Below are 13,276 nucleotides of genomic sequence, written 5' to 3'. Positions count from 1 at the left end.
GTTTATAGAGGTAAAAACAAAAAAAAAGAATTGAACAAAAACTAACCATTCACAGCCATGAACACAACCCCATAAAGAATAACATTAACAACCATTCTCTCCTTATCTGAGGTTTTTCAGAGTGTGATAGGCAGCATAATCAATCATTCAATCAATCAATCAATCAATCTCCAAGATATCTTTCAGTCCTGGCATTCTGTGATTCTATGATACTAGTTTGTCAGGATGAAATTTAAAGCAGGTAAGCATCCTTTATTTATTAAATTTACATGCCGCCCTCTCAGAGATTGATTGATTGATTGATTGATTGATTTATATTTATTTATTTATTTATTTATTTATTTATTTATTTATTTATTTATTTATTTAACACTTTTATATGCCACCCAATTCCAAAGGACTCCGGGCGGCTTACAAACAAAATATAAAAAAACATAAAAACAATACAATTTAAAACAACAATCCTCCATCAAATTCATTCTAGTCGGGACCGGACCTCAATAGTGAGGTCAACAGCCCCAGGCCTGCCGGAGATAAGGCAAATCTGGGCGGCTTACAAACATTAACAAGATAAATAGACAAACAATGAGAATTACAATTGCAATACTATCTGAAAACTAGAACCAAGGAGACATATACACGTAGGGAAATGTCGCCACCTGGGAAGCTCTGGGTGCAGTTGAGCGATTTAACACGGAAACAACTTGTTGCTACCTTTGTTTTCTTCCTTTTTAATAATGTAACACAAGAAAGATTTTGGCAGCTGGCAGTGCACTGGGCTCAATAAAACTCCCAACCTTACTTTCTCCGGCTCATTTTTATCTGTTCTACAAGGGGAGATAAGAAATTCGTGATTAGCTGTGCACCTCATGGCGCAGTGATTAGAAATACAGGGGGATCGAGGTCACAGGAACAGGCCTCTCCTGCTCACTGAGTTAACCTGTTTGAGGTGTATTGTTGCACAAGGTTTTGAGAAAGCAACTAAGCGGGCTGGCTTTGAAGAAGATGCCAAGCCACACAGAATTACCTAAGCTTAACTCTCGGAGCTCATCCTGCTCCGTTCAAGCTATCATTAGTTATGCAAACCCAGCCAATAAGTAGACGTACACTTTAATATACACACGGTTTATGCAATGCCCTAAGGAAATCTATTTTAACCGGGATGTTTGAGTAAGGCATTAAAGCCCGCCACGCACAGTGTGCTGAGCCGTAAGTACAACATTATCATTGTTAACTTCGCATAGTGTGATTAAAAACAACAACAAAAACTCCTCGTTATGGCTGACATATTTATTTCAACTTTTTATATGCTTTCCAGCCTGTAAAATGTAACAACCGTATAAAAAACTTCCAACAGTCGCCTGGTTTAAATGCACATCTTCCCCAGATACTAAAACAGACAAAAAAAAATGTGTCGTGTGGCGCGGAACACTGTTCCCTTCCCACCAGAGGTGGGTTTCAAAAAATGTTCGAACCTACTCTGTGGGTGTGGCCTCCTTTGTGGGAGTGGCTTGCTGGCCATGTGACCTGGTGGGAGTGGCTTGCCAGCCATGTGTTTTCTCTCTCTCTCTCTCTCTCTCTCTCTCTCTCTCTCTCTCTCTCTCTCTCTCTCTCTTTCCTTCCTTTTGTCTCTCTGTCCCTTTTTCCTTTTTTTCTTTCATCTCTCTCACTTTTTCTTTCTTTTTTATTTATTTATTTCTTCCTTTCTTTCTCTTTCTCTCTCTGTGTGACTCTGTCTGTCTGTCTGTCTGTCTGTCTGTCTGTCTGTCTGTGTGAGTGGTGGGTTTCAAAAAATTTTGGAACCTCTTCTGTAGGTGTGGCCTGCTTTCCGGGTCCACTGGTGGAACCTCTTCTAACCAGTTGGGTAGATTTGACAAACCGGTTCTACCGAACTGGTGCGAACTGGTAGGAACCCACCTCTGCTTCCCACCAAAGGTGATCCCTATTTTTCTACTTGCATTTCTACATGCTTTCGAACTGCTAGGTTGACAGAAGCTGGGACAAGTCACGGGAGCTCACTCCGTTATGCGGTGCTAGGGATTCGAACCACTGAACTGCCAACCTTTCTGATCGACAAGCTCAGTGTCTTAGCCACTGAGCCACCACGTCCCTGAGGTGCGTGTACACAGACACAAAAATCTCAATGCAAGCAGAAAACCAAAGAGATTTTAGTGTGTGTGTGTGTATTTCTGAAATTGCCATCTGTGCTTGTGTTGTGGTGAAATCTGGTTTAACTCTGAAGGTTTTCTCGATGCTTCATGAGGAGGGCACATTGCCCTTATGTCTAGTGATAAATCATATGTGGGTGTCATGACTCTTCGAAGGACATGGGGAGTATGTGAGTGACTCAGATTATGAGCGTCACAAATTACGACCATAATGGGCAGACTCCATACGGTCATAACTCGAAAACCTCCTGTATACATTTATTTGAGAATCAACTCCACTGTTTTCAGTATGTCTCCTCCTGTGTTAATGCACACAGCATTGCATTAATATTACATCTATATTGGATTCAAAGCTGTCTTATTAGATGTAAACTGTTCACAAAAATATCTTAGAGAATTTAGTGTTAAAACATGTTGTAAAAACATGCCCTTCTGTGGTAAGAGTATTAGCATTCACAGTAAAAGAAGCGAAATTGGGCCAGACCCAACTTTTTAATGTGCCCTTTTGAAATGTGTCTGCTAATTTCCATGCTGTTTCTTTTAGTAGGGCAAAAGCATTGTAAATAATGGTTACTGACTTTGATGGCATATGGTGTGTAAATGAACACTGATGCGACAATATTTCAAGGAACTTTGCTCCGATCTCATAATTAGAGTTTTGCCTGCTACATTTACCTGTTTTCCCCTGTTACTTTAAAAAGGTTCCCCTCCACATATTTGCTAGTCATTCCTGACTCTAGGGGGCGGTGCTCATCTCCGTTTCAAAGCCGAAGAGCCAGCACTGTCTGAAGACGTCTCCGTGGTCATGTGGCCGGCATGACTCAACGCCGAAGGCGCACGGAACACTGTTACCTTCCCACCAAAGGTGGTTCCTATTTTTCTACTTGCATTTTTTACATGCTTTCGAACTGCGAGGTTGGCAGAAGCTGGGACAAGTAACGGGAGCTCACTCTGTTACGTGGCGTTAGGGATTCGAACCGCCAAACTGCCAACCTTTACTGATCGACAAGCTCAGTGTCTTAGCCCCTGAACCACCGCGTCTGTTACTTTAGCATCTAGATAAATTATTGGTGGTGGATTTCTTCAAAAGCACATTAAATTAATTACATTGATTCTAACAGTGGTGAGATTCTTGATGAACTAAATCTTGCCAAAAAGGGGACAAAATCAATTCACCTTCCACCTGAGATTATCAAGAACCATTAAGAATGGGATACAGGTAGTTTGACTTGCAACACTTCATTTAGTAACCTGTTGTGGCCCAGCAGGAGCCATTGGAGCTGCCACCAGACTCTGACAGCGAGGGGCTCTATGAGTCGGCTCTGGAGGATGTGGAGGACCCTGGACAGGGTTCCGACTCTGAGCAGGGCGCAGAGAGACTGGTTGGCCACCAGGTGGTGCCTGAGCTTTGGACCAGTGGGGAGGAGACAAGGGAGAGTAATCCAGAAGCCAGCAGTGAGTTGTTTCTGGATGCATGCCATCAAAGAGCTACTCGGGTCAGGAACAATTATTCAATTACAGGAGGTAATTGCGCTCAGCTGGTGGTCATTAGGCTCCTCTCCAGACTATAAAAAAGACTGCTTGTGCACACGCCCCTGTTGCAGAAGTCAACGCATTGACTAAAGAGAACGTAACTAACTTGGCAGGCTGGATTGCTGCCAAGATTTGTCTGACTTGCTGCCAAGGTCCTTATCTGTGTTTTTGCTCGGCTTTCAGCCACTGAGATTTTGGCTTCTTGCTATTAAAAGTACATTCTAATTAAGCTTGTCTCGGCTTTCGTTACTGGACGGAGGAAGGGGTCAGAACAGTGACCATTTGAAGTTACAATGGCACTGAAACAGATGACTTAGGACCATCTTCCGTGCAACATGGTCACATGGTCAAAATTCAAACACTTGGCAACTGACTCATACTTATGACGGTTGTAGTGTCCTGTGGTCACCTGATCACCTTTTACGACCTGCTGACAAGCCAAGTCAATGGGGGAGCCACCTTTAGTTAACAACCATATTACTAACTTAACAGCTGCAGTGATTCACTTAACAACTGTGGCAAGAAAAGCCGTAAAATGGGGCAAAACTCACTTTAAGCACTGTCTCTCTTAGGAACAAACGTTTTGACCTCAGTGGGGATTGTTAAATTGAGGAATACCTGTAGCTTTTTTTTTAAAAAAAAACCAGCTTCAGCCCTTGAGAGGGATTTCTCAAAGGACTGTCGTGACCAAGTTATAAACTTGGCCAGTACCCCAAATTTCCAAGCCAGCAGGGCCATTGCTGAGAATTCTTGATAGCCATAGATATAAAAAATGAAAGTATGAAAGATTGGGAAACACTGCTAGAATAACGTCTATCCATTAGTTGCAGAGTTGCTCTCCATGGTCCTGAACTCATCTGACAACTGCAGTACTTCGTGGCACTCCTCCATCGCTTCAGCTCTGCCTCTTCCTTTGCATTCTTACCTGGGGAAATAAGCTGCCCTGGGAATTTTTGCAGGCCAACCAAATTATAGAACCATGCTCATTGACAGGGCTGTGGTAGATGACAATCCCTAATCTACCACAACCCTGTCAATGTGCATTGTTCTACAATTGCCTAGAAGTTTGAGCTTATTATCTGCTTTAGTATAATGATCTGTGGGGATGATCTTACGAGCAGAGATGCAACTCTGGAGTGGTCTGATAAAAGGCAGATGAGCCCACAGCTGGAATATGGGCATAGCAAGGAACTCAGAAGAGACCCTCCCTAATTCCTTGGGCTGTAAAGGTGCCGGGAAGTGGGGTGGGGGAGAGGATGTATTTTCAGACTTGCAAAATGTTGTTCCTGTAGTTTTACAATAAAGTAGAATTAGCTCATCTGATCCTGTTTCCTGTCTGGTGTACCTTGTAAGGCGGACATCAATCTTGCCAATCTCTTGCTCCACCCATAAGCCGGGATGAGAAGCCAGACTCACACAACAATGGTCTGCAAAAGAAAACCACCACACCTCATAAAATCCAGCCTGATTTGCTGAACAACTGCATTGCTTAGCAACAGAAGTTCTGGTCCCAACTAATGATAATACATCGAGGACTACCTGTGTTTCTTTGGTGAACACATTTTCGTTAGGTGAACACATTTTGGGGTTTTGTTATCCCAGGTTTAGGATTTTGTGTGTGGTATTGTTCTGACCGAGGCTTCCCAAGAGCAGGAAGCAAACTCCTGGTCCCGACAAAATCCCCTTTTATTAATTTTCTGTGAGTTCTGCTCATTCACCTCCAGCAAAGACTTTCGAGGGAGGATTTACAGTCACAGACCTTCTCTGGTAAATGGTTCATATTTATGACAAATTGCTGCGTCCCGGGTGTGTGTGTGTGTGTGGGTCATGTGATCCTCTCTTGCGACCTCCTGACAAGCCAAGTCAATGGGGAATCCAGATGCACTGAACAAGCATGTGACTCACTTAACAAAGGCAACGATTCAACTTAACAAACGGTGGCAAAGAAAACTGTAAAATGGGGCAAACCCGCTTAACAAGTGTTTCACTTAGCAGCATAAAGTTCGGGCCTCAATTGTGGTTGTCACTCAAGAACTACTTGTATCTGTAGCTAATTCTCTCTGTATCTCAGATTCTGGTAGCCTGGGAGCATTGACACTTTTTACACAATCGCTGAAAATAGGAGAAGCGGTTGAGATGTGATAGCCAGGTAGAGGTCCTTCATTGATGTTTATTGTTTCGTGGCTTATTTATTTATTAATTATAATTTATATTTATATATAAATATTTTGAAAACAGTGTATCATCTGGACACTTCATTTTACTGAAAACAACAAATATACTACTACTACTACTATTACTACTACTACTACTAGTAGTACTACTACTACTACTACTACTACTACTAATAATAATAATAATAATAATAATAATAATAAATTGGAGCCGTTGGTGCAATACCCAAAGGGCTACCTCGCTATTTAGAAATTTTAAATTTATCAGACTTGAACATTCTGATTCTACAGAAAACCTCCCTACTTGGAACAGCTGATATCCTCCAACGTTACCGTAACAGTTCCTAGGTCCTTGGTTAGGACTCGAGCTATTGAGCTACCAACCAGCCCCAAAGGCTGTGAATCTCACCAAAGATTAAACACATAATAATAATAATTAACAGTTCCTAGGTCCTTGGTTAGGACTTGAGCTGTTGAGCTACCGACCAGCCCCAAAGGCTGTGAATCTCACCAAAGATTAACCAGTAATAATAATAATAATATGCATAGTAATTATAGCAATAATTATATTAAAAGCTTATCTGTAATCATATTAATTATACTAGCATGCTTATAGAAATAAATAACGTTCATCTTTTACATACACATAACAATAATCTTTCTTCTTCTAACTTCTATCTTACATCTAACCACTGATACATCTAACCATTATTCCCATGTTGAATAATACTCCGTGTCCCCTCTATCTTTTATTTTTAATGTCAATCTATCCATCTCTGCACAGTCCAAATATTTTCCGGATTATGTCTTCGTCTGGCGGGGTGTTCTCATTTTTCCAATATTGTGCAGATACAATTCTCACTGCTGTCAATACGCAAAGTATTAAGTACACAGTCCCTTTGTCACAGATTTCTGGTATTATACCTAACCAAAAAATATTTCTGGCTTTAAATCTATATGCTGCTTCATCCTCTTTTCCAACCATGTCTGTATTTTCGTCCTGTATTTTCTTGCCTTCATACATGTCCACCGCATGTGATCATAGGTGTGTCATGGCTTCTAAAAATGGCATGGGAATTTGCAGTCTTCAGGAACCCTCCTCTTCTTCTAACATAGAAGGGCCTTGATCTTCTGCCTTATGTCTAACATTGTTGATTAGACTCCTCCTTTTGGGAGAGCCACGTTCCCGCAGCTGCCACCTGGGGTCAGCATATGCTAATTCTTGGTTTGGAAAAAGATGACTTGGATTGAATCGTTCCAGGCCTCTTCTTATGCACGTCGGCTGCTTCGAGACCCCAACTCATTTTAACATTCCCTATCACTGTGGGAACAATGCAATAAGAGACTCTCTCTAAGAGAGAGAAGCACTTAGTTAGTTTTAGGCAGGACACACCCTGGTTAACTTCATCCTGATTTCTTTTTTTAAAAAAACGACAAATGTATTTTGTTGTTGTTAGTTGCGAAGTCGTGTCCGATCCATCATGACCCCATGGACAACGTTCCTCCAGGCCTTCCTATCCTCTACCATCTTCTGGAGTCCATTTAAGCTCATGCTGACTGCTTCAGTGACTTCATCCAGCCACCTCCTTCTCTGCCGTCCCCTTCTTCTTCTTTTGCCCTCAATCTTTCCCAGCATGAGGCTCTTCTGCAGGGAGTCTTTCCTTCTCATTAGGTGGCCAAAGTATTTGAGTTTCCTCTTCAGGATCTGGCCTTCTAAAGAGCAGTCATGGTTGATCTCCTCTAGGACTGACCGGTTGATCTCCTCTAGGACTGACCGGTTGGATCGCCTTGCAGTCCAAGGGACTCAATGCAGGAGTCTTCTCCAGCCCCAGAGTTCAAAGGCCTCCATTCTTTGGCGCTCAGCCTTCCTTGTGGTCCAACTTTCACAGCCATCCATTGCAACTGGGAAAACCATCGCCTTGACTTACTCACACACGGTTAACGTCCCGTTCTCTGGATTCAGACAACACAGCCTGAATGATAAACTCATCACTCAAGCTGCATTCCTATGTAGCACATTGAGTTAAAATGCAGTCACTGATAAAGGAGAATATTTTATAGCTCAGGGTTGAAATGAGGGGCTCCTTGGTGCTCTCAGAGCTTGGTGGCTTTCTTGCAGACTTTGCATTACCCAACTAGGGAACCTCATCAATGCTAAAACTTTGTTACCTAGTTGGGCAATGAAAAGCCTGCAACAAAATAGCCCAGCTCAGAGAGCACCAAGGAGCCGCTAAAATCGCTCAGTTTGTGGTTCAAGGCATTGTGTGTTAATAGATTAGGGTTAGGGGAGGGGTTGTAGGATTTGTACCAGGGTGCGTATGCGCATATTGAAGTATGGATTCCCTTCCAATTATATTATGGAGCAGCTGTACTTTACTTACTGTTGTGGCCTGCCAGGGGGCAGTGGAGCTGGCAGCAGATTCACACAGTGAGGAGGTTGGGGAGGAACATGGGCCATTCCTGGATTCTGGGGAAGGCTCTGTGTTGGAGGCAGAGAGGGGGCCAAGGCCGTCTGACAGTTATCAGCTGCCTTCGGAATCAGATATCAGTGAGGCAGATAAACAGCTGGAGCCTGTTCCCAGTGTGTGCATGCACAGAGTTACAAGAAGAAGAGAACAGCTAAAGAACAGGGGTCGACTTGGGAGTAAGGCCACAGGTGGACGATGAATGCCCCCCCCCCCCCCCAGAGGAAATCAAAGAGGAGCGAAAGGGGAGTGGAGTTTGCAGGAGACAATTAGTTCGCTTAATTGGTTTGTGACTTCCCGAGAACTCCTTGCCATGTTTTGCAGAGATCGGCAGCTCTCCAAGCCTGATGAGGTCTGTGACTGTAAATCCTCCCTTGAAAGACTTTACTGGATGGGAATGAGCATAATTCAGTCAATTAATCCAAGAGGTTTCGTCAGGACCAGAAGTTTGCTTCCTGCTCTTGGGAAGCCTCGGTCAGAACATTTACTTGTAGATACAGGAAGCCAGTCCTGTTCCGTTTGGGATTCCAAACATCTGCCAGAAATATGACACCACGGCCTTTCACAGTGTTGTGTGCATGTTTGTGTATGTGCGTGTGGAGGGGGAAGATAGGCCAAGGGTTCCAAAGGAAGATTCCTAAGAGTGAAGCAACATTTCCAGAGATTGGCGTCGCCTAACACAACCCATGCCAAAATCTGATTCGCTCCAGCGTGACTCAACACGCTTTGCGAAATCTATCTGCTGCAATTTGTAAAAGGACATTTTTTTTGTTTTGATAGATTTGCAGGAAGCCGAGTCCAAATTGCAGGAGTTTTGTAGGGGAGAGTTTTGCTTTGATCCTGGGGCCAAGAACAGTTTGAGACTTTAATCAGATCCCGGAGATGTTCAGTGTTCCTGGAGGAAAATATCCCTTAAAAAAAAAAAGTATTAATTTTCTATGGTTTACATTTGTTAGTGCTTAATAAACACCGTGTTGTCTGGATATTTAATTTGCTCGACAGTACAGATTGCATTCTTAACTCTCCACTCCATTTTCCCCCCCAACCACTGGTAAAATAAATTCCATGTTTGATAATATCCCGTGTCTTCTTTCCGTTTGATTCTCAGTGCAAGTCTATCCATTTCTGCGCAAAATAATATCTTCTTTTTTAAAAATTTTTTATTTTATTTTCAATTTCATATATACATTCACAATTATATGATCTCATAACTGTTATTAATAATATGTATTTATAACAATTTTTCCCTACTGTTGACAATATACTTGAAGATTGCTTTTTTATCATCCCATAGATCCATCTTATCTTGCCACCGTCCTACTTCTTCTTCTTCCCTCCCTCCCTCTTTCCTTCCCTCGTTTCTTCTCTCCTACTCCCCTTCCTTCCCTCCCTCCTTCCCCTTCCCTCCTTCTCTCCTTCCCTCCTTCCTTCCCTCCTTCCTTCCCTCCTTTCTTTTCTCCTTCTCTCCTTCCTTTCCCCCTTCCTTTCCTCCTTCCTTCCCCCCTTCCTTCTCTCCTACATTCCCTCCTTCCTTCCCTCCTTTCTTTTCTCCTTCTCTCCTTCCTTTCCCCCTTCCTTTCCTCCTTCCTTCCCCCCTTCCTTCTCTCCTACATTCCCTCCTTCCTTCCCTCCTTTCTTCTCTCCTTCTCTCCTTCCTTCCCTCCTTCCTTCCCTCCTTGCTTCCCTCCCTCCTTGATTATCTTCTTGATTATCTCTTCATCTCGCGGTATTTCTTCCTTCCTTTTTCCAATATTGTGCGAATATAATCCTGGAAGGGATTTGGTTGTTTTTTTAAAGAAGGAGAAACAAAGAAGATTAAAGCACACGTCATGTGAACTCCGTAACTCCTTCCTGATGCGCGAGGGGTTTCGTCATACCAGCTGCCTGCGAGGACCCTTTTAAATCAGCTCCATCTCTCAACCCCAACACGCGGATACGGCTCGTAAAAGTGCCACGCACAATTAAGCTGTAGTAGAGAAAGAAACCCCAGTCTTTTTTAAGAGCCTATCCGGCGCTCCTAGAATTGACAAGTGCACCAGCCAAAGGCAGGGAGTCCAGAGTGGTAGATTCAGGGAGGGCAGCTAGCCAGGACAGTGACGCAAGTGATGTTCTGCTCAGCACTCCAGCATGCCCCACGGCACATGATGCAGCTTAAAGTGGGTCTTGTTGAATTGGATTGTAATGCAAGAATTTTTAAAAACACAACAACAGGAGCTGAACGCTTCCTTGGGGGCATCTGCCACCCACCCACTGGCTCCATTCATTCACAGGGGAGGGTGGAATGGAGTTAACCTCGTAGTTAAGCATGTCATCTGCTCCTCTCACTGGTTGGCTGGATGGCATGGCCTACTGGATCCCCAAGTGGCCAATCGCAACCAGAAATAGAATAGAATAAGAATAAGATTAAGAATAGAATAAGAATAAGCATAAGCATAAGGATAGAATAAGAATAAGAATAAGAATAAGAACAAGAACAAGAACAGAATAAGAATAAGAATAAGAATAAGAATAGAATAAGAGCAAGAGTAAGAGTAAGAGTAAGAGTAAGAGTAAGAATAAGAATAAGAATAGAATAAGTAAGATAAGAATAAGAATAGAATAAGAATAGAATAGAATAAGAATAGATTAAGAATAAGAATAGAATAAGAATAGAATAGAATAGAATAAGAATAGATTAAGAATAGATTAAGAATAGAATAAGAATAAGAATAGAATAAGAATAGAATAAGAGTAAGAGTAAGAGTAAGAGTAAGAGTAAGAGTAAGAGTAAGAGTAAGAATAGAATAAGAATAAGAACAGAATAAGAATAAGAATAGAATAAGAGTAAGAGTAAGAGTAAGAGTAAGAATAAGAATAGAATAAGTAAGATAAGAATAAGAATAGAATAAGAATAAGAATAGAATAAGAATAGAATAAGAATAAGAATAGAATAGAATAAGAGTAAGAGTAAGAGTAAGAGTAAGAGTAAGAATAGAATAAGAATAAGAACAGAATAAGAATAAGAATAGAATAAGAGTAAGAGTAAGAGTAAGAGTAAGAATAAGAATAGAATAAGTAAGATAAGAATAAGAATAGAATAAGAATAGAATAAGAATAAGAATAGAATAAGAATAGAATAAGAATAAGAATAAGAATAGAATAGAATAAGAATAGATTAAGAATAAGAATAGATTAAGAATAGATTAAGAATAGAATAAGAGTAAGAGTAAGGGTAAGGGTAAGGGTAAGGGTAAGGGTAAGGGTAAGGGTAAGAGTAAGAGTAAGAGTAAGAGTAAGAGTAAGAGTAAGAATAAGAATAAGAATAAAAGAATAAAAGAATAGAGAAATGGCCTCCCTTAGACAGCAAACCAACTTGGTGACAAATAGAATGGAATAGAATATGGAAAGAATAGAATAGAATAGAATAGAATAGAATAGAATTCTTTATTGGCCAAGTGTGATCGGACACACTATACATTTGCCTTTGGTGCATATGCCCTCAGTGTACATAAAGAAAAATAAAATACATTCATCAAAAAATCATAAGATACAACACTTACTGATATTCAGCGGGGTGGGGTGGGGGGCCTGCTTCAGTGGGCATGATCCATTTGCTGGGAACAGGAGAATCAAAGCGCCCCACATGTCCCACCAAAGAATAGACGAGAAGACAGAAGAGAGAAGAGAATAGAATACAAAATGGAATAGAATAGCGAAGAGAAGAGAATAATAGAGTAGAGTAGAGTAGAGTAAAGAAGAATAGAATAGAATTCTTTATTGGCCAAGTGGGATTGGACACACAAGGAATTTGTCTTTGGTGCAGATGCTCTCAGGGTACATGAAGGAAAATAAAATATAATACATTCATCAAGAATCATTAGAATAGAATAGAATAGAATAGAATAGAATAGAATAGGATAGAATAGAATTCTTTATTGGCCAAGTGGGATTGGACACAAAAGGGATTTGTCTTTGGTGCCTAGGCTCTCAGGGTACATAAAAAGACAAGATACATTCGCCAAGAATCATAAGGTGCAACACTTAATGATCATCACAGGGTACAAATTAGCAGTCAGGAAACAATCAATATCAAAAGGATACAAGCAACAAAGTTACAGCCCTGCAGTCATAAGTTGGAGGAGATGGGTGACCATCTCCTTGAGACCCCTTTAGGCGACCTACCGCGGCGCAGAGACACCCACCCACCCACCACCCCGACGGCCTCCGTTGCCTCGAGAGGGGCCCGTCCTAGCCCGGCCGCGCCGACTGGCCGAGCCCCCCATCCCCGGCATCCCCCCCCCCTCCGCTCCGCCTGAGTGACAGCCCCAAGTGGGCCGACTATAAATAGCTGGGTGGCGGCCCTCCGGGGGTGATTGACGGCCGCTGCGCTGGGGTTGCGCGGAGCGGCCCGTAGCCCACTCAGCCCCCGACCGGGAGCCTCCTGGGACCCCCGGCGTGTGCGCGACCCCCCTACCCTGCCCTGCTCCCCGCTCGCCGGACCAAGCGCCGCCACCCCTGGGCTGATCGCGATGGGCTCCCGGCGGAGACCCCTGGGCCGCTCCTACTCGGGCAACGGGTCCTCCTTGAGCTACTGCCCCGGCCCCGGCAGCGATGGCGAGGATAACGGACCCCTGGTGGAGTACCGGCCGGATAGGCGCAGTTACCTGCTTAGCGTGCGCCCCGAGAACAGGTAGGGAGCCGCGGAGGGGAAAGAGGGGTCCGCTGGGGACGAGGAATGAAGAAGCTCCAGCCCCCCCCCCCAGCCCCGTTGGAAGCCAAAGGGCGCTGCGCCCCTTGCCAGGCGCCGGGGAGGGGTCTTTTTTCAGCAGGAGACACCCCCCTTTTCCCCGAGGGTCCCAAATGTGACCCTCGGTTGGGAAGCCTCTAGTCCCGGGCACCAGATGAGGTGGAAGGCGGTAGGAGGGAGCGAGGGCTCCTTCGGAAGATCCGTGGCTTG

At 43.2% G+C, this 13,276-nt stretch overlaps 1 protein-coding gene across 1 annotated transcript in view; it reads left to right on the top strand.

Moving 5' to 3' along the window:
* The first annotated feature begins 12,785 nt into the window (after window positions 1–12,785).
* Window positions 12,786–13,276, top strand: part of ALPK3 (alpha kinase 3) — a 47,735-nt gene continuing 47,244 nt past the window's right edge. The window contains exon 1 of the mRNA XM_032233123.1: window positions 12,786–13,009. Within this exon, the coding sequence (XP_032089014.1) occupies window positions 12,849–13,009 (161 nt within the window). The 5' untranslated portion in view covers window positions 12,786–12,848. The remainder of the gene's footprint in view (window positions 13,010–13,276) is intronic.

Source organism: Thamnophis elegans, chromosome 16 (genome assembly GCF_009769535.1).
Source record: "Thamnophis elegans isolate rThaEle1 chromosome 16, rThaEle1.pri, whole genome shotgun sequence".
NCBI classification, from domain to species: Eukaryota; Metazoa; Chordata; class Lepidosauria; order Squamata; family Colubridae; genus Thamnophis; species Thamnophis elegans.
Note: the sequence above shows the minus strand (reverse complement) of the source record. Positions and strands in the feature narration are given on the sequence as shown.